This window comes from Oncorhynchus mykiss, chromosome 7 (assembly GCF_057628025.1).
Source record: "Oncorhynchus mykiss isolate SJ-2025 chromosome 7, ASM5762802v1, whole genome shotgun sequence".
Classification (NCBI taxonomy): domain Eukaryota; kingdom Metazoa; phylum Chordata; class Actinopteri; order Salmoniformes; family Salmonidae; genus Oncorhynchus; species Oncorhynchus mykiss.
Genome location: NC_143028.1, coordinates 53,832,501 through 53,854,018, shown reverse-complemented (window position 1 = coordinate 53,854,018; position 21,518 = coordinate 53,832,501). Strand labels below are relative to the sequence as shown.

Here is a 21,518-nt window from a genome sequence, read left to right as displayed (position 1 = left end):
CCTAGTCCCCTGTTCTCTAGTCCCCTAGTCCCCTGTTCTCTAGTCCCCTAGTCCCCTGTTCTCTAGTCCCCTAGTCCCCTGTTCTCTAGTCCCCTAATCCCCTGTTCTCTAGTCCCCTAGTCCCCTGTTCTCCAGTCCCCTAGTCCCCTGTTCTCTAGTCCCCTAGTCCCCTGTTCTCCAGTCCCCTAGTCCCCTGTTCTCTAGTCCCCTAGTCCCCTGTTCTCTAGTCCCCTGTTCTCCAGTCCCCTAGTCCCCTGTGCTCTAGTCCCCTAGTCCCCTGTTCTCTAGTCCCCCAGTCCCCTGTTTTCTAGTCCCCCAGTCCCCTGTTCTCTAGTCCCCCAGTCCCCTGTACTTTAGTCCCCTAGTCCCCTGTTCTCTAGTCCCCTAGCCCCCTGCACTTTAGTCCCCAAGCCCCCAAACCACCTGTACTTTAATCCCCTAGCCCCCAAGCTCCCTGTACTTTAATCCCCTAGCCCCCAAGCCACCTGTATTTTAATCCCCTAGCCCCCAAGCTCCCTGTACTCTTATCCCCTTGCCCCCAAGCTCCCTGTACTTTAGTCCCCTAGCCCCCAAGCTCCCTGTACTTTAGACCCTAGCCCCGAAGCTCCCTGTATTTTAGTCTCCCAGCCCCCTTTACTTTAATCCCCTAACCATCCAGCCCCCTCTACTCTGCTTTGTCCCCACAGCCCGCCAGAGCACAATTGCATAATATTAACTCCTTTCTGGGAAGTGCCAATGAAATGGTGTCAAACAGAGAGACGGTAATGTAAGCTAAGCAGGGCTGCCACAAGGGGAAAAGTGGAGCAGAGGAATCGTAGACACAGTTCTCACTTGACACCTGCTCCAGCAGTCCAGTCAATCATTGACATATTGGTCAGGTTATGATGTAGTGCATAGATAGATGTGTGGAATACTTAGATGGATGCCTGGATGAATGTGGATTGATGAATGCCTGGATGAATGTGTGGATGGTGGATGCATGGGTGGATGGTGGATGCATGGGTGGATGGTGGATGCATGGGTGGATGGATGGATAGTGCCTTACTGCCTTACTTCTGAGTTGAAGCGGATCTGGCAGACATTGCAGGAGATGATGGGTCGTTTGGTCTTCATCATGGGGGGGCCGAAGGTGTGGTTCATCACTGCCTTCTGTACCGGGTCCATCTGGAGGGGGAGGGGGCAGAGAGATAGATATAGATAAGGTAAGTACTCTGAGTAGGGGAGCAGATAGACATAGGTCATTGTGCCATGGTGGTGGTAGCAGAGTTAATGAAACGCTTTGAAAAAGGCCCCTACAGTGGGAGGGAGGGAGTGAAGGGGAGAGAGGAGAGAGGAGAGAGGAGAGAGAGAGAGAGAGGAGAGGAGAGAGGAGAGAGGAGAGAGGAGAGAGGAGAGAGAGAGAGAGAGAGAGAGAGAGGTGGAGAGTGAGTGAGAGAAAAGGAGAGAGAGTTAGAGAAGGGAAGAGAGCCCTGATTGATGACGACAGGAGAGCGTTTCTTTTCATCAGCAGCTGCCAGAGCTGTCTGTGCCTTGGGTCTTGGGTGCTGTTCAAATGCTTTTTTGATAGTGGGGTTAGAGGGCCCTGATTACAGACTCAATCCAACAGTATAGCAGGAGGATCAAGGAAACTGTATGGCCAAGAAGTTAAAATGGTCTACTATAGAGAGAAATAGTAATGGGGTCTTTTTGTAGGTACTAACTCTGTCATTGTTCGTTCGACAAAGCCTATGAGGAAAATTAATGGCGTTTTTGTAGGGTTTTAGGATAGACGCCAAAAATAAGGTATGTGGTACACACAGGCTTAGGAGAGCTTATACAGGTTGTTCTATGACACAATCTTCATCAGCTAATGTCACTTGTGAATTTTGAAGAATTTATATTATAATAAAAAACACATAAATCAAATAAAGGCTTCATAATTCATAAAGATCATGTTAACTTCAAGTTCCTCTGTGTCCAAATCACTAAAGACTTCAAATGGTCTAAACAAAGTCTCCCCCCCCCAAGAAGTGGAAAAATCCTCAAAAAGTTCTGAAGCTGTACCATTGATAACATACTGACTGGCTGCATCACTGCCTGGTATGGCAACAGCACAGCCCTCGATTGCATGGCCCTGTAGAGGGTGGTGCAGACAGTCCAGTACATCACTGGGGCCGGACAGTCCAGTACATCACTGGGGCCGGACAGCCCAGTACATCACTGGGGCCGGACAGTCCAGTACATCACTGGGGCCGGACAGTCCAGTACATCACTGGGGCCGGACAGTCCAGTACATCACTGGGGCCGGACAGTCCAGTACATCACTGGGGCCTGACAGTCCAGTACATCACTGGGGCCGGACAGTCCAATACATCACTGGGGCCGGACAGCCCAGTACATCACTGGGGCCGGACAGCCCAGTACATCACTGGGGCCGGACAGTCCAGTATATCACTGGGGCCGGACAGCCCAGTACATCACTGGGGCCGGACAGTCCAGTACATCACTGGGGCCGGACAGCCCAGTACATCACTGGGGCCGGACAGCCCAGTACATCACTGGAGCCGGACAGCCCAGTACATCACTGGGGCCGGACAGCCCAGTACATCACTGGGGCCGTACAGCCCAGTACATCACTGGGGCCGGACAGTCCAGTACATCACTGGGGCCGTACCGGTGCATCAAGTCTGGCACCAACAGGCTCTTGAACAGTTTCTATCCCGAAGCAATACGACTGATAAATAGCTACACAGACTGTCTGAGTTAACCTTGTATCTTTATTGACCTTTTATTTGTATTTTTGCACAACCTCTCACACACACTCCCTTCATCATCTGCTCACTCACACATATTATGCACATACATTTATACTGACGCTACACACACACACACTCAAATCAAATCAAATCAAATGTATTTATATAGCCCTTCTTACATCAGCTGATATCTCAAAGTGCTGTACACAAACTCAGCCTAAAACTCCAAACAGCAAGCAATGCAGGTGTAGAAGCACAGTGGCTAGGAAAACTCCCTAGAAAGGTCAAAACCTAGGAAGAAACCTAGAGAGGAACCAGGCTATGAGGGGTGGCCAGTCCTCTTCTGGCTGTGCCGGGTGGAGATTATAACAGAACATGGCCAAGATGTTCAAATGTTCATAAATGACCAGCAGGGTCAAATAATAATAATCACAGTAGTTGTCGAGGGTGCAACAAGTCAGCACCTCACCTCACTCCCATTCACATACAAGCTGCTGCTACTCTGTTTATTTTATATCCTGTTGCCTAGTCCCCTCCATCATATCTACCTCCATCCATCACACAGTATCCCTGTACATTGTAAATATGGTATTGGAACTGACCCTGTATATAGTATGCTTACTTACTTATTGTGTTCTACATATTTCTTCTTATTTCTCGTGTTTCTTTTCCTAGTAATACATTATTATTTATTATTACATTGTTGGGTTTTGAGTTTGCAAGAAAGGCATTTCCCTGTACTTCTGCATGTGACATTAAAACTCAAAACTGTATGAACAAATCACCTGAACACTGCCTGTAGAGAGGACTCCCCTTCGAATTGGAACAGACCACGATAGTAGACAACTAGAATCTGATGTGAGCAACATGTTCTTAGACTAATATAGAAGGCTTTTACAGTATGTGGAGCATTATGAAATACTTCACAGCTCTTTAGAAAGACATGTTGACCATGTGGATCTGACTCAAGCCAACCCAGACGTCTGATGTTTACAGTGGTGAACAAAATAGCCCCAAACAGGATTTGTGAGCGTTGTGAGGGTTCTGACCACTCTTCTCTGTATCCACAACCCAGACTGGGTGTTTCTCCACTCTGCAGCCAAAAGGACTGAGGTTTTATTCAGTTTCTAATCACTGACTGCTACTGTGAACTTGTACTGCAAAATGAGAGGCTAGTTTCACTTTCAACTTCCAAACACCAGGCAAAAGGTGTAATTATTCTCCCATATGTAAGTGGTTGAATACAGTTCCTGTCTATATTTATACTCCTCTTCCTTAACCTGGAGTTCTGTTTGTTCCCCTCGTCACTCTCTCGCTCTCCCTCTCTCTCCTGATATGTTATACAGATATTTAAACCCTGAGACCACACCTACCACTTCTCACCCACTCTTCACTCTCTTTTTCTCTCTCCCTCCCCCTCTCTCAGTTTTACAATATAAAAGGTTGTTGCCCTAGAATACAGATGTCTGACTCCAAATTAATTTGTTTGTACTCACCGTACTCTCACTCTCTATATGCCAACAACAAGGTGTTTGATCTGTGAAGATGTGTGTGTGTGTGTGTGTGTGTGTGTGTGTGTGTGTGTGTGTGTGTGTGTGTGTGTGTGTGTGTGTGTGTGTGTGTGTGTGTGTGTGTGTGTGTGTGTGTGTGTGTGTGTGTGTGTGTGCGTGTGTGTGTGTGTGTGTGTGTGTATGCAGGTGTGTGTGTGCGCAAACAAGACGGCAAGTCATTGTCCTCACCTATTCAAGTCCTACTGTCAATTTTGGTTAGCCATCTGGACTACTCTTGTGTTTTGTAACATCTCTCTCTCTCCCTCTCTTTGTCCAGCTGTTGTGAACAGGCTGATTGATCTCTCTCTTTCCACCCCGCCATTTCTCTATCCACCCGGCTCTACGTTCTGTCTGCCGTTATGACCTCACACATCAAGTCACTCTTTTACATCCCTTCTTTCATTCCCTCCTCTCTTCATACCTCCACCCATACTGTACACCATATGGGGCTGGTAGAGAAATCATGATCTACTCCACTCTGCGCTCTCCATAGACGAGGGCAGCACTCGATCCATTGGATAGTATGATAGCTGAGCGTAATATATGGTGCAAGCAAACTCTTTATAAGTGGATCATGGAGCATTCAGTCTAGCAGCCAGGCTCACAGAGCATCCGGAACTTGCTCCCTCAATGACAGGTCCTCATGAGAATAGCACTAATTATCTGACAACAACTGGGAAACTCTGGACCTGGAAGCCAGTTCCACTGCATTTATTCATCTAATCAGGGACTGAATTAGTCCTGGAAGTCAGTTCCACTGCATGCAGTCATTGTTCCCCTCTAATCAGGGACTGAATTAGTCCTGGAAGTCAGTTCCACTGCATGCAGTCATTGTTCCCCTCTAATCAGGGACTGAATTAGTCCTGGAAGTCAGTTCCACTGCATGCAGTCATTGTTCCCCTCTAATCAGGGACTGAATTAGACATGGAACACCAGGTATGTGCAATTCATTATCAGGTAAAACAGGAAACCATCATGCTTCAGACCTTGTAGGGTAAGAGTTGAGTACCCCTGCTCTAGTGGCTCTATCAACCTCATAAATTACTCATCAGTGCTCTGTGAGCACCCTCTATAGGTTATCAGGGTTAATAAACTCAGCAAAAAAAGAAATGTCTTCTCACTGTCAACTGCGTTTATTTTATGTGTAAATATTTGTATGAACATAACAAGATTCAACAACTGAGACATAAACTGAACAAGTTCCACAGACATGTGACTAACATAAATGGAATAATGTGTCCCTGAACAAAGGGGGGTGGGTCAAAATCAAAAGTAACAGTCAGTATCTGGTGTGGCCACCAGCTGCATCAAGTACTGCAGTGCATCTCCTCCTCATGGACTGCACCAGATGTGCCAGTTCTTGCTGTAAAATGTTACCCCACTCTTCCACCAAGGCACCTGCAAGTTCTGGGACATTTCTGGGGAGAATGGCCCTAGCCTTCACCCTCCGATCCAACAGGTCTCAGACGTGCTCAATGGGATTGAGATCCGGGCTCTTCGCTGGCCATGGCAGAACACTGACATTCCTGTCTTGCAGGAAATAACGCACAGAGCGAGCAGTATGGCTGGTGGCATTGTCATGCTGGAGGGTCATGTCAGGATGAGCCTGCAGGAAGGGTACCACATGAGGGAGGAGGATGTCTTCCCTGAAAAGCACAGCGTTGAGATTGCCTGCAATGACAACAAGCTCAGTCCAATGATGCTGTGACACACTGCCACAGACCATGAAGGACCCTCCACCTCCAAATCGATCCCGCTCCAGAGTACAGGCCTCGGTGTAACGCTCATTCCTTCGACAATAAACGCGAATCTGACCATCACACCCGGTGAGACAAAACCGCAACTCGTCAATGAAGAGCACTTTTTGCCAGACCTGTCCGGTCCAGCGACGGTGGGTTTGTGCCCATAGGCGACGTTGTTGCCTGTGATGTCTGGTGAGGACCTGTCTTACAACAGGCCTACAAGCCCTCAATCCAGCCTCTCTGAGACTTTTGCGGACAGTCTGAGCACTGGTGGAGGGATTGTGCGTTCCTGGTGTAACTCAGGCAATTGTTGTTGCCATCCTGTACCTGTCACGCAGGTGTGATGTTTGGATGTACCGATCCTGTGCAGGTATTGTTACACGTGGTCTGCCACTGTGAGGACGATCAGCTGTCCATCCTGTACAGTACAGACATTGCAATTTATTGCCCTGGCCACATCTGCAGTCCTCATGCCTCCTTGCAGCATGCCTAAGGCACATTCACGCAGATGAGCAGGGACCCTGGGCATCTTTCTTTTGGTGTTTTTCAGAGTCAGTAGAAAGGCCTCTTTAGTGTTCTAAGTTTTCATAACTGTGAGCTACCGTCTGTAAGCTGTTAGTGTCTTAATGACCGTTCCACAGGTGCATGTTCATTAATTGTTTATGGGTCATTGAACAAGCATGGGAAACAGTGTTTAAACCCTTCACAATGAACATCTGTGAAGTTATTTGGATTTTTACGAATTATCTTTGAATGACAGGGTCCTGAAAAATAGGCTTTTTTTTTTTTTTGCTGAGTTTATGTTCTGTCATAGGCTCACTGGCTGTAATAACCACTCAGACAGAGTGGCCATAATATAAGTGCCCTTGCTGACAGAGCCTCTGTATGTTTTAACTGAACTGGAGAGGTTTGAGTGAAAGTGAATGAATGGTCCTAGCAACTAGGACCATGTAAAATGAATGTGTGTGTGTGTGTGTGTGTGTGTGTGTGTGTGTGTGTGTGTGTGTGTGTGTGTGTGTGTGTGTGTGTGTGTGTGTGTGTGTGTGTGTGTGTGTGTGAGTGGGTCTGCTACATATGTGTGTAACAGGGTTGGTTATAATTCCACTTGCCAAAATTGACAAAATTTGTAGAATAGCAGGAAATTCACTTTAAAACATCTCTCCACCGTCAACAGGGTTTTTTGCCCATGAGGTGGGCTGGCCCTGTGTGTATGTGTACGTGCATGTGGCGTTTGTGCTTCAGTGTGTGTGTACGTGCCCACCAATGTTTGTCACCGTGCTGACCTTCACGTGAAACCCAACCTGGAAATGAACTGGTTGGGTCCATGTCTAAAAACGCTGATTATGGGGAACGCTGGCTGTGCGTCTTATTAAATTGATTATGGGGAACGCTGGCTGTGCGTCTTATTAAATTGATTATGGGGAATGCTGGCTGTGCGTCTTATTACATTGATTATGGGGAACGCTGGCTGTGCGTCTTATTAAATTGATTATGGGGAACGCTGGCTGTGCGTCTTATTACATTGATTATGGGGAACGCTGGCTGTGCGTCTTATTAAATTGATTATGGGGAACGCTGGCTGTGCGTCTTATTAAATTGATTATGGGGAACGCTGGCTGTGCGTCTTATTACATTGATTATGGGGAACGCTGGCTGTGCGTCTTATTTAATTGATTATGGGGAACGCTGGCTGTGCGTCTTATTAAATTGATTATGGGGAACGCTGGCTGTGCGTCTTATTAAATTGATTATGGGGAACGCTGGCTGTGCGTCTTATTAAATTGATTATGGGGAACGCTGGCTGTGCGTCTTATTAAATTGATTATGGGGAACGCTGGCTGTGCGTCTTATTACATTGATTATGGGGAACGCTGGCTGTGCGTCTTATTAAATTGATTATGGGGAACGCTGGCTGTGCGTCTTATTAAATTGATTATGGGGAACGCTGGCTGTGCGTCTTATTAAATTGATTATGGGGAACGCTGGCTGTGCGTCTTATTAAATTGATTATGGGGAACGCTGGCTGTGCGTCTTATTAAATTGATTAGCCATAAGTCATTGTTGTGAGGTTCTGCTTTTCTTTTCTTAGTCAACCTTGTGTTCTTTTTCTTTGTGTTCTTGAACGTAGCCCTGTTTCTTTGTGTTCTGGAACGTAGCCCTGTTTCTTTGTGTTCTGGAACGTAGCCCTGTCTTTCATTTTTGTTCATTGATTTCACCTGCGTTCGTTTCTCACCTGGTCTCATCAGCTCCCTATTTAGTTCAGTTCCTTCTGTTTGTATGGTTGTGAGGTATTGTTTGTTTTGACTGCCTACCTGTGTTTGACCATTGCCTGCCTGTGACCATGATTCCTACCTTCTGCGAAGGCTTAATAAACATATGCTGTGCTCTGTGTGTGAATCTCCACCTTTTTTTCCCTGAGTATTCATTACAATTGTATTGCAGTAAAATGCTCGCTGGGGCATTTTGTGAAGATGCAGGACTTTATTCTGCCACAGGGATAGCAAACACTTGTCAGCTTATTATTGAGGATCATTCTATAAAACCACTTAATCAGAATACCTCACCTGTCTACAGTTACAAGACCCCTCAAATTGACTGGCACGTACATCCCAGAGGAATATTATGCGAAACCAAAGCCAATTACAATGAATATTCTCAGACAGCCTGCAACAAGATGGCAGCAGTGGTATAGTTCAGCAATAAGGCCTGAGGTGGTGTGGTGCCAGGGGTGCCTGGATATAGCCATTAGCTGTGGTACATTGGCCATATACCACAAACCCCCGAGGTAGAATAGAGTAATGACTGACATTGCTAAATGATATTAAACAGATTTTTAATACATATCATAACCAAATGTAGCCTATTAAAAGCTGCGTATAGAGAGAAAGAATACCCCAATGCATTTAAAAACTACACCATTTGGGCCAGTGTTTTACGTGACCAGGTCATGAGATCAGGAAAAACTCCAGGCCCCAGAAAAGACAAGTACGAATTTTGCTACACAGCTTTTGAACCTTGTGGGACCTCTGAGTTGAAGGAGGTCTACATGTGTGTGCGCTGTGTTAGTGTATGTGTCTGCATATGTATGGCGTGCATGCGTGGTATGTGCCTTAACATGCCTGTGTGGAGTTCATTTACTCACTGTTGAGTAACTGTTGGTGTTGAAGTTGTGGAAGAGGCCCATGCTGTGTTGTGGTGGAGCTGTGTCCATTGGGAACTGCAGGAACTGCTTCATGTCCAGCGGGGGTGGGATCACTGTGGGGGTCCTGAAGAAGGCAGGGACCACCCCTGGACGGTTCATGCTGCCTAGAGAGAGAGAGAGAGAGAGAGAGAGATGGTTTATTCAGAAAATATCTTAACAGTCAGTGGTCTTTTTCTGTTGTTTCTTAATGTAACCGACTACCAGAGTTGGGTAGGTTCCTTTTTAAGTGTAATCTGTCACAAATACTAGTTACCTGTCCAAAATTGTAATCAGTAACGTAACTTTTGGATTACCCAAAATCCGTAACGTAATCTAATTACTTACATTTGGATTACTTTCCCTTTAAGAGGCATTAGAAGAAGACCAAAAAGATCCATCAAATGCATTTGGTGTGTCATCATTGTGGTCTCTGATTTGTGGCCAGAGTCGCTTAGGTGAAACAAACAGAATTGAACTTCATTAAGAAAAAAGAAAGGTGTCATAAATGTATTTTGTTTTATCACAAACATCCTTTCTAAATTTGAAAGTAATCTAATAGGTAATCTAGTTTTTCAAACAATATTTGTGTGCACTGCTGTGCTGTAACATCTAATAATGTTCATTGCCATACTGCTAATCCATGAGACTCAGTTTCAGTCCCCCCCACACACACACATACTCACACACACATACAGTACCAGTCAAAAGTTTGGACACACCTACTCATTCAAGGGTTTTTCTTTATTTTTTTACTCTTTTATACATTGTAGAATAATAGTGAAGACATCAAAACTATGAAATAACACATACAGAATCATGTAGTAACCCAAAAAGTTTTAAACAAACCAAAATGTATTTTATAATTGAGATTCTTCAAACTAGCCACCCTTTGCCTTGATGACGGCTTTGTACGCTATTGATATTCTGTCAACCAGCTTCATGAGGAATGCTTTTCCAACAGTCTTGAAGGAGTTCCCACATATGCTGAGCACTTGTTGGATGCTTTTCCTTCACTCTGCAGTCCAACTCATCTGAAACCATCTCAATTGGGTTGAGGTCGGGTGATTGTGGAGGCCAGGTCATCTGATGCAGCACTCCATCACTCTCCTTCTTGGTCAAATAGCCCTTACACAGGCTGGTGGTGTGTTTGGGGTCATTGTCCTGTTTAGAAACAAATGATAATCCCACTAAGCGCAAAAAATGGGATGATGTTTCGCTGCAAAATGCTGTGGTATCCATGCTGGTTAAGTGTACCTTGAATTCTAAATAAATCACAGACAGTGTCACCAGCAAAGCACCCCCACACCATAACACCTCCTCCTCCATGCTTCACGGTGGGAACCACACATGCGGAGATCATCCCTTCATCTACTCTGCGTCTCAAATTTGGACTCATCAGACCAAGGACATAATTCCACCAGTCTAATGTCCATTGTTCGTGTTTCTTGGCCCAAGCAAGTCTCTTCTTCTTATTGGCGTCCTTTAGTAGAGGTTTCGTTGCAGCAATTTGACAATGAAGGCCTGATTCAAGCAGACATTTTCCGCATTGACTGACCATGTCTTAAGGTAATGGTGGACTGTCATTTCTCTTTGCTTATTTGAGCTTTACTTGCCATAATATGGACTTGGTCTTTTAAAAAGTAGGTCTATCTTCTGTATACCACCCCTACCTTGTCACAACACAACTGACTGGCTCAAACGCATTAGGATGGAATGATATTCCACAACAAGCCACACCTGTTAATTGAAATGCATTCCAGGTGACTACCTCGTGAAGCTGGTTGAGAGAATGCCTAGTGTGCAAAGGAAAAGGGTGGCTAGTTTGAAGAATCGCAAATATAAATATATTTTCATTTATTTAACACTTTTTTGGTTACTACTTGATTCCATATGTGTCATTTCATAGTTTTGATGTCTTCACTATTATTCTACAATGTAGAAATAAAGAAAAGTCCTTGAATGAGTAGGTGTGTCCAAACTTTTGACTGGTACTGTACACCTACCTCTACAGTACGGTATGTAAATAAGATATTTATGTATTTCATTTTCAATACATTTGCAACATTTCTAAAAACATGTTTTCGCTTTGTCATTATGGGGTATTGTGTGTAGATGGGTTAGAATTGAATCCATGTTGAATTCAGGCTGTAACAAAACAAATGTGGAATAAGTCAAGGGGAATGATTTATCCCCACTCTCCTCAATTACTAATTTACAGCAGAGAGAGAGAGAGAGAGAGAGAGAGAGAGAGAGAGAGAGAGAGACTAGCTCTACACCTGACAGCCACCTCTCCTCTAATCAACCATTACCTCTGAGCCCAACTCCTCTGGTAGAGAAGAATAAACATAGACCTCTCCCCTTCTCTTCTCCTGTGATGTCTCTCTCTCTCTCTCTCTCTCTCTCTCTCTCTCTCTCTCTCTCTCTCTCTCTCTCTCTCTCCATCCCTCCCTCTCCTGCGTTCTCTCTGGCGATGAAGCACTGGTGAAAGCCTGCACTTGAATCCTCTACTGTGATGGGCGGGAAGGTTAAGCTTCTTAAGCCTCACAGCTGGAGCGCTGCAGATATCAGCCTAGCTCCTCTGTATTCCTCCATCTCTCTTTCTCTCTCTCTCTCTCACAGGCTCTTTCTCCCTCACTCTGTGCACTGCTTTCTCTCCCCATTTGATGCTCTCTTTTTCTGCCTTTGCTTCTGTAACCTCCCTACCCTCCCTTACTTCGTCACTCTCCTGCTGGCTGTTCGTTCATCTTCCCTCTCTCTGTCTCCATCTCGCTCTCTTTATTATCTTTCATTGTAGTCTTTTATTCCGGGTGCCAGTGTGACTGTAACTACTTAACAAATTTGCTACGTTTGGAAAACCGGTCACAAATCCAAAACATTGTGAGCAGGAGCTATTTTGGTTGTGAGGGAGGAAGTTCCTTTGAATAGGAGAGACTTGAAGAGGATCATCAATGTGCTGTCAGTATTAGAGTTAGAGACAGTGCTCTCTCTCTCTCTCTCTCTCTCTCTCACCCCCCTCTCTCGCTCTCTCTCTCTCTCTGTTTCTCTCTGTTTCTCTCTCACTCTCTTTCTCTCGTTCTCTCTCGCTCTCTCTCTCTCGCTCTCTCGCTCTCTCTCACTCTCTTTATCTGTTTCTCTCTCGCTCTCTCTTTCTCTCGTTCTCTTTCACTCTCTCTCTCCCTCTTTCTTTCTCTCCCCAGAAGCTAAAAGGCTGTCACAGCTGAAGCTCAACTGCAATCAGTCTCATCGGTGTGTGGCTGCTGGTCCTGACATGCCTCCAAGTCTCTGTAGTGATGGAGAAAAACAGAAAGAAAGATCTCCTGAAAAACAATGAAAGAAAGAAAGATGAAGAGAATGAGAGGGAGAGGGAGACAGAGAGAGCGAGAGAGTACCCTAAACTAGTTGTCAACACAATTAGACTCAACCAAATCATGAGAAAAAAAAGATAATTGCTTGACACATTGGAAAGAATGAACTAAACAACAGAGCAAACTGGAATGGTATTTGGCCCTATACAGAGAGTACACAGTGGCAGAATACCTGACCACTGTGACTGACCCAAAATTATGGAAAGCTATGTACAGACTCAGTGAGCATAGCCTTGCTATTGAGAGAGGCCACTGTAGGCAGACCTGGCTCTCAAGAGAAGACAGGCTATGTGCCCACTGCCCACAAGTGAGGTGGAAACTGAGCTGCACTTCTTATCCTCCTGCCAAATGTATGACCATATTAGAGACACATATTTCCCTCAGATTACACAGATCCACAAAGAATTCGAAAACAAATCCAATTTTGATAAACTCCCATATCTACTGGGTGAAATTCCACAGTGTGCCATCACAGCAGCAAGATTTGTGACCTGTTGCCACGAGAAAAGGGCAACCAGTGAAGAACACACACCATTGTAAATACAACCCATATTTATGCATATTTATTTTATCTTGTGTCCTTTAACCATTTGTAGATTGTTAAAACACTGTATATATATAATATGACATTTGTAATGTCTTTATTGTTTTGAAACTTCTGTATGTGTAATGTTTACTGCTAATTGTTATTGTTTATTTATTTTTATATATTAACTTTATATATTATCTACCTCACTTGCTTTGGCACTGTTAACACATGTTTCCCATGCCAATAAAGCCCTTGAATTGAATTGAATTGAGGGAGAGAGAGAGAGAGAGAGAGAGTGAGAGAGAGAGAGAGAGAGAGAGAGAGTGAGAGAGAGAGACAGAGAGAGAGAGAGAGAGAGAGAGAGAGAGAGAGAGAGAGAAGCATTGGAGGGATGGGGGGTGGAAGAGGTGTTGTTGGGGGAGGTTGGCTGAGGGTTTAAATATCCTTATAACACGTCAGGAATCCTGCAGCTCACATGATGGTCATAATCACCTCTCCTAAACCGACTTCAGTCAGGACTCGTTTCAAAGCCACCTGTAACTGCGCACTTAACGTTAACACCACAATTCTCACAGTGGGAAGTGGCTGAATGACAGAAATGAAAATGTAGGACAGAAGGAGATGAGGAAGAAAGAGGGGGGCGATGTAAGGAGGAATTACATGATCAAATAAGTGTTGGATGAAATGACTTCCGCTATCAAGAAACTAAAAACCCCTGTTAGAAACTCTGAAACTATTTTCTGAACTAATTTCTCCTGCTTCTGCACAGTTCTGTCTCTGCATGCATTGGTTAACTACCAGTTTAGGTTACATGGAATTAATATCTATAGGTCAACGGCAGCTAACCTAGTGGTTAGAGAGACAAGCCAGCAACTGGAGGGTTGCCAGTTTGAAGCCCGGGTCTGGCGAGAGAAATCTGGTGGGAAGTGAGCTGGCAACCTGCCATTGTTCTCTTGAGCAAGGCCCTTATCCCCAACAACAACTGCTCCATGTGCTCTGTGGCAGCCCACTGATCCAACCTCTCCATCCTGTATGTGTATGGGTCTTTCGGCAGGGTTGGGATAATGTGGAAGTCAAATTTCCTTTGATGAATAAAGTGATCTTAATCAAACCATGTGTTACCATATCATGAAGATACATTTACTCAAAAGACGAATTACATATACATGTAACATTACACACTATACACACATAAAAACATATTACACCCATACCGTACTAGTGCAGAAACACATCCTAGAAGCACATAGACACATGATATCCTGCATCTGCCTGAACAGATGCAATCTTAGCCAAGCAGACAGTGGCTGGACAGCAGCACAACCTCCAATCCAGTCTTGAGTGATTTACTTTGGCATCAGATCAGTGAACACACCCAGACACACACAGACACACTCACCAGAGGAGGCTGGTGGAAGGAGCTATAGGAGGACAGGCTCATTGTAATGACTAGAATGGAATCAATAGAACGGTATCAACCACATCAAACATATGGAAACCACATGTTTGACTACGTTCCATTTATTCCAATCCAGCCATTACAATGAGCCCACCCTTCTATAGCTCCTCTCACCAGCCTCCACTGACACACACACTCCGTCTTCTCCAGTGACGAAGTCGAGAGAGAGCATCAATCTGACATGGTCTGAAAGGCACTAAAGTGTTAAATCCCTGCCAAACTCTATAATTATCCACCCCTCTCTCCTTCTCTCCTTTAAGACAGTCCTGTCCTGTCGATCCTCCCCTGTTCTCTCTCCTTATTGCTTTTCTCCCCCAAATGCAAATGTTTGGCTGAGGAGAAGATCAATGGTAGCGTAATAGCTTATTGGATTGTACAGGGGTTATGAGAGAGGTGGAGGAGACATGGAGATGGAGATGGAGAAAGAACGAGATCGAGGGAGAGAGAGAAGTGCAAGAATCGAGAGATGGAGTGAGTGAGACTATGAAACAGAGAGAAAGTCTGACTAGGTTGACATGCAGATTGATATATTGATAGATTGATATATTTTCTCTACTTTCTCCCGACACCACGAACATCATCATGTTATAATGGAATAATGAGTTGATAAGTTGATGAAGGTAATGACCGTCTGTTCAGTACAGTATTGTTGTACTGTAACACAACTAAGGTGATTTGACAATTTACACTTTCATTTGACAAATGGACACTTTTACTTTTCATCTGTAAACAACAGCTGAGCTGACACTGAATACGTGATCATGTTAAACTCCCTAGAGAATTGTCCCCCCGCAGGACGAATTTGGCCCACAGCTGATTTTATTTGGCCCACAGGTTTTTGGGTGAGGGTACATAAAAGACTGTAAAACACCAGCAAATCAGCTCGGAGTAATTTTAATTATGGATATCTGTTCAAAAGTATTGCCATGCATAATAGAGAGATAAACGTGATCATATACTGTACAACGGTAAGTAAGGTTTGAAATTATTACAATTTAGTCAAATATTATATCTGTTTGTGCTTCCTGTGGTCATCTTGTGGCCAGTCTACAAATGATTTGTCATTATGTTCTGGCCCCCTAACCATCCGCTCAATAAAAGATTGTCCCGCGGCGTCATCTAGTTGATGATCCCTGCGCTAGAGTCTAAGAACCTGCGGCTGGATCTAGTTGATGATCCCTGCGCTAGAGTCTAAGAACCTGCGGCTGGATCTAGTTGATGATCCCTGCGCTAGAGTCTAAGAACCTGCGGCTAGATCTAGTTGATGATCCCTGCGCTAGAGTCTAAGAACCTGCGGCTGGATCTAGTTGATGATCCCTGCGCTAGAGTCTAAGAACCTGCGGCTGGATCTAGTTGATGATCCCTGCGCTAGAGTCTAAGAACCTGCGGCTAGATCTAGTTGATGATCCCTGCGCTAGAGTCTAAGAACCTGCGGCTAGATCTAGTTGATGATCCCTGCGCTAGAGTCTAAGAACCTGCGGCTGGATCTAGTTGATGATCCCTGAATTGTTTTAAGAAAGTCATACCAAGGATGCATTTAAGGACACCTGTGGGTATCCCAAAAATATATACAAAAAATATTTGATGAAACATTGAATTTGGCCTTACTGCTAATAGCAACTAGAAATGCATTGAATAACATATTCATACCTGGCAAAGAGATGTATCAAAAGACATTGTGTCAAGGTCAATTTTTTTTCAAAATAAAGTATGTTTTGGTGTTTGCCCTATAGGCCTATTTTTTTGGCACTAAAGTACAGTGCATTTCGAAAAGTATTCAGAACCCTTGATTTTTTCCACAGTATAAAAAACAAATCCTCATCAAGCTACACACATTTCTTTTTAAATTTACCTTTATTTAACTAAGCAAGTCAGTTATTAAGAACAAATTCTTATTTTCAATGAAGGCCTAGGAACAGTGGGTTAACTGCCTGTTCAGGGGTAGAATGACAGATTTGTACCTTGTCAGCTCGGGGATTTGAGCTTGCAACCTTCCGGTTACTAGTCCAATGCTCTAATCACTAGGCTACCCTGCCACAATACACCCTAATGATAAAGAAAAAACTGGGTTTTCAAATATCTTGCAAATGTATTTTTTTTAAATACAGGAAATATCATATTTATATAATTATTCAGAGCCTTTACTCAGTACTTTGTTGAAGCACATTTGGCAGCGATTACAGACTCGAGTATTCTTGGGTAAGATGCTACAAGCTTGGCACACCTTTATTTGGGAAATTTCTCCCATTCTTCTCTGCAGATCCTCTTAAGCTCTGTCAGGTTGGATGGGGAGCGTCGCTGCACAGCTATTTTCAGGTCTCTACAGAGATGTTCGATCAGGTTCAAGTCCGGGCTCTGTCTGGGCCACTCAAGGACATTCAGAGACTTGTCCCAAAACCACTCCTGCATTGTCTTGGCTGTGTGCTGAGGTCATTGTCCTGTTGGAAGGGGAACCTTCGCCCCAGTCTGAGGTCATGAGTGCCCTGGAGCAGGTTTTCATCAAGGATCTCTCTGTACTTTGCTCTGTTCATCTCTCCCTCGATCCTGTCTAGTCCCTGCCACTGAAAAACATCCCCACACCATGATTCTGCCACCATCATGCATCACAGTAGGCATGGTTACAGGTTTCCTCCAGACGTGATGCTTGGCACTCAGGCCAAAGAGTTAAATCTAGGTTCCCCAGATCTGTGTCTTGACCTTTCCCCCAATCCTGTCTCAGAGCTCTACGGACAATTCCTTCTACCTCATGGCTTGGTTTTTGCTCTGACATGCACTGTCAACTGTGGGACCTTATATAGACAGGTGTGTGCCTTTCCAAATCATGTCGAATCAATCAAATTTACCACAGGTGGACTCCAATCAAGTTGTAGAAACTTCTCAAGGATGATCAATGGAAACAGGATGCATCTGAGCTCAATTTGAGTCTCAGAGCAAAGGGTCTGAATACTTATGTAAATAAGATATTTCTGTTTTTATTTTTTATAAATTTGAAGACATTTCAAAAAACCTGTTTTCACTTTGTTGTTATGGGGTATTGTCTGCAGATTGATGAGTAAAATAATGATTTAATCCATTTTAAAATAAAGCTGTAACGTACCAAAATGTGGAAAAAGTCAAGAAGTCTGAATACTTCTCGAATGCACTGTACTTCCATACTTCTATTCATTTTTAAACTGGTACCGGGTTACCTTCAGACGAGTCCCATGATGCTCATGGGGGATGTAGAGCAAAACAACTGACATGTACATCTTCGTGAGAGTCTCACCTTCTGATCATATTAGTTTCTAGCCCAAACCAATCAGACTCTACAGACAGAAATTGACCGATCGGCGGTATTGCCTTCAGACGAGTCCCGTAAAGCTTGTCAGTGTCGTAGAGCAAAACAGTCAACATTTACAGTGCCAGTCAAAAGTTTGGACACACCTACTCATTCAAGGGTTTTTCTTTATTTTCACTATTTTCTACATTGTAGAATAATAGTGAAAACATCAAAACTGTGAAATAACACATATGGAATCATGTAGTAACCAAAAAAGTGTTAAACAAATCAAAATATATTTTATATTTGAGATTCTTCAAAGTAGCCACCCTTTGCCTTGATGACAGCTTTTCACACTCTTGGCATTCTCTCAACCAGCTTCATGAGGTAGTCACCTGGAATGCATTTCAGTTAACAGGTGTGCCTTCTTAAAAGTTAATTTATGGAGTTTCTTTCCTTCTTAAGCCAATCAGTTGTGTTGTGAGAATGTAGGGTGCTATACAGAAGATAACCCTATTTGATAAAAGACCAAGTCCATATTATGGCAAGAACAGCTCAAATAAGCAAAGAGAAATGACAGTCCATCATTAGTTTAGGACATGAAGGTCAGGCAAGTGCAGTCGCAAAAACCATCAAGCGCCATGATGAAATTAGCTCTCCTGAGGAAAGAAAGACCAAGAGTTATCTCTGCTGCAGAGGATACGTTTATTAGAGTTACAAGCCTCACAAATTGCAGCCCAAATAAATGCTTCACAGAGTTCAAGTAACAGACACATCTCAACATCAACTGTTCAGAGGAGACTGCTTGAATCAGGTCTTCATGGTCGAATTGCTGCAACGAAACCACTTCTAAAGGACACCAATAATATTAAGAGACTAGCTTGAAACAAGAAACACGAGCAATGGACATTAGACAGGTGGAAATCTGTCATTTGAGTCCAAATGTGAGATGATCAGATGATGAACAGATGATCTCCGCATGTTTGATTCCCACGTGAAGCATGGTGTAGGTGTGATGGTGCTTTACTGGTGATACTGTCTGTGTTTTATTTAGAATTCAAGGCACACTTAATGGGCATGGATACCACAGCATTCTGCAGCGATAAGCCATCCCATCTGGTTTGCTCTTAGTGGGACAACCATTTGTTTTTCAACAGAACAAAGACCCAACTAACCTCCCGGTTGTTTAAAGGCTATTTGACCAAGAAGCAGTGATGGAGTGCTGTGTCAGATGACCTGGCCTCCACAATCACCCGACCTCAACTCAATTGAGATGGTTTGGGATGAGTTGGACAGCAGAATGAAGGAAAAGTAGCCAACAAGTGCTCAGCATATGTGGGAACTCCTTCAAGACTGTTGGAAAAGCATTCCAGGTGAAGCTGGGTGAGAGAATGCCAAGAGTGTGCAAAGCTGTCATCAAGGCAAACGGTGGCTAGTTTGAAGAATCTAAAATATACTTTGATTTCTTTAATACTTTTTTGATTACTTCTGGATTCTATATGTGTTATTTCATAGTTTTGATGTCTTCACTACTATTCTATAATGCAGAGAATTGTAAAAATAAAGAAAAACCCGTGAATGAGTAAATGTGTCCAAACTTTTGACTGGTGCTGTTCGTGTTCATTAGAGTCTCACCTTTCGATTGTGGGGTCATATCTGGACGCTACAGACGTTTTCATGAGAAGACCCATTTTCGGGATGTCTTGGTCTGAAGGCTGAAGACTTTGATAATGGTAATAAAATGTTGGTGCTGGCACAGACATTGATTCTATTGGGATAATTCTTAATATCCACTGTGCTGACTCACAGATGACAGACACTTGACACAACTACTCACAGTGACAGACTGAAGATGGCCTTGGGATGCTTCATAGAGATGTTAAAATATACTGTAAATTATGCTTTTTTTTTACATACAGAAATGATATACAAATAAAAAATGTATTATAGGATTGCTACCTAACTACTTTAGTGTAATGCTTATGTTGATGTACTGTATCTCATTTGATCTTGACACAATGTCTGACCTCCATAAATTCCCAGTCTCCCCCGACAGTCTAGCAAGAGCACATGGCTCACAGACACTCATGAACACACACATATACACACACGTTGGTTTTACTGTTCAAGTGAGGACCATAAAATGTATTCCCATTAAAATGTTGATTTTTCCTCACCCCTAACTTTAAACCTTAGCCCTTAACCTAACTCTAAAACTAAACCTAACCCTAACTCCTAACCCTAACCCTTAACCCTTAACCTAACTCTAAAACTAAATCTAACCCTAACTCCTAACCCTAATCCTAACCCTAACTCTTAACCCTAACCCTAACCCTTAAACTAACTCTAAAACTAAACCTAACCCTAACTCCTAACCCTAATACTAACCCTAACTCCTAACCCTAACCCTTAACCTAACTCTAAAACCAAAACTAAACATAACCCTAACTCTTAAGCCTTAACCTAACTCTAAAACTAACCCTATCCCTAACTCCTTACCCTAATCCTAACCCCTAACCCTAATGCTAACTCTAGTTGTCAACCTAAACCTAACCTCTAAGCATTAAACACTTTTGGGGACCAGTGAAATCCCCAGTATTATTTTGTTTAACTATCCTTGTTAGGGCTTTTGGAACCCAAAAGGATAGTAAACGTTAGACCACACACACACACACACACACACACACACACACATACACACACACACACACACATTTGTTTTACTATCCTTGTGAGGACCAAACATATGTAACCCTAGTGATAAACCAAACCCCTAATCCTAAAAGACCCAATTTTCCTTGTGGTGAACGGTGAAATGTCCCAACTTGTCCGAATTGTCCTTGTTTTACTATCCTTGTGAGGACTTCTGGCCCTAATAAGGAGATAAGGATAGTATAACCAACCCCCCCCCCCCAGACTCACCACCCCCATGTGCATACACAGCTGTGACTAAAGATGCTGAAATTGGCAATTAATTTACCCGATTCAGATGTAATGATCACAGAGGTAATGTCAAAGTCAGTGATGTAGTCGAGCCTCTCAGTATTCCCTGCCTATCTCTGTCTCTATCTCTAACTCTATCTCACTCCGATCAGGGGAACCAGAGGCTACTGATGTGTCTCCCCACCATCTCCCCCGATAAACCACTGCATTGAGCCCAATGCTACACACACACTCACTCACTCACTCACTCACTCACTCACTCACTCACTCACTCACTCACTCACTCACTCACTCACTCACCTACTCACACACACACACACACTGTGGATTATTTTAGCATTAAGCTGAGCACATGATGATGCCAGTCTGCCCACATCTTCATGTAAATGGGGCTGTTGCTGCACAGCCGGTTGTGAGACGAGCTGGCTACCTACTGTACTGGATTACCACAGGCTCCTGAGAAAAGGCTATGTAACTGCTGCCAGAAAGCACGGAGGGGAGGGCTGAGATGATAGCATAGCATGAGACAATTATGAACGTACTACAGATCCCTTATCCACTGCATCTGCTGGATTTGTCTTGTCCATTGTGAAGTGACTTACTCTGCGCAGACAGCCTTTCAGGAGATAGATGATTACAATTATTATCAGGGCAATAAATCGCACAACGCATCAGTTACAGAGATGGATTGCTATTTAGTCCTCAGTTGCTCTGCAGACAAAATGCTGCTCAGGAAAGTATTCTAAACGCAATTG

At 43.8% G+C, this 21,518-nt stretch overlaps 1 protein-coding gene across 2 annotated transcripts in view; it reads right to left on the bottom strand.

The window, feature by feature from the left end:
- LOC110528109 (zinc finger protein 385A) overlaps positions 1-21,518 on the bottom strand; it is a 70,340-nt gene that overhangs the window by 17,378 nt on the left and 31,444 nt on the right. For both annotated transcript variants that reach the window (XM_090241340.1, XM_036983659.2), the window contains exons 2-3: positions 9,170-9,333; positions 1,054-1,164 (exon numbers count right to left, since the gene is read on the bottom strand). In XM_090241340.1, the coding sequence (XP_090097466.1) occupies positions 1,054-1,164; positions 9,170-9,333 (275 nt within the window). The remainder of the gene's footprint in view (positions 1-1,053; positions 1,165-9,169; positions 9,334-21,518) is intronic.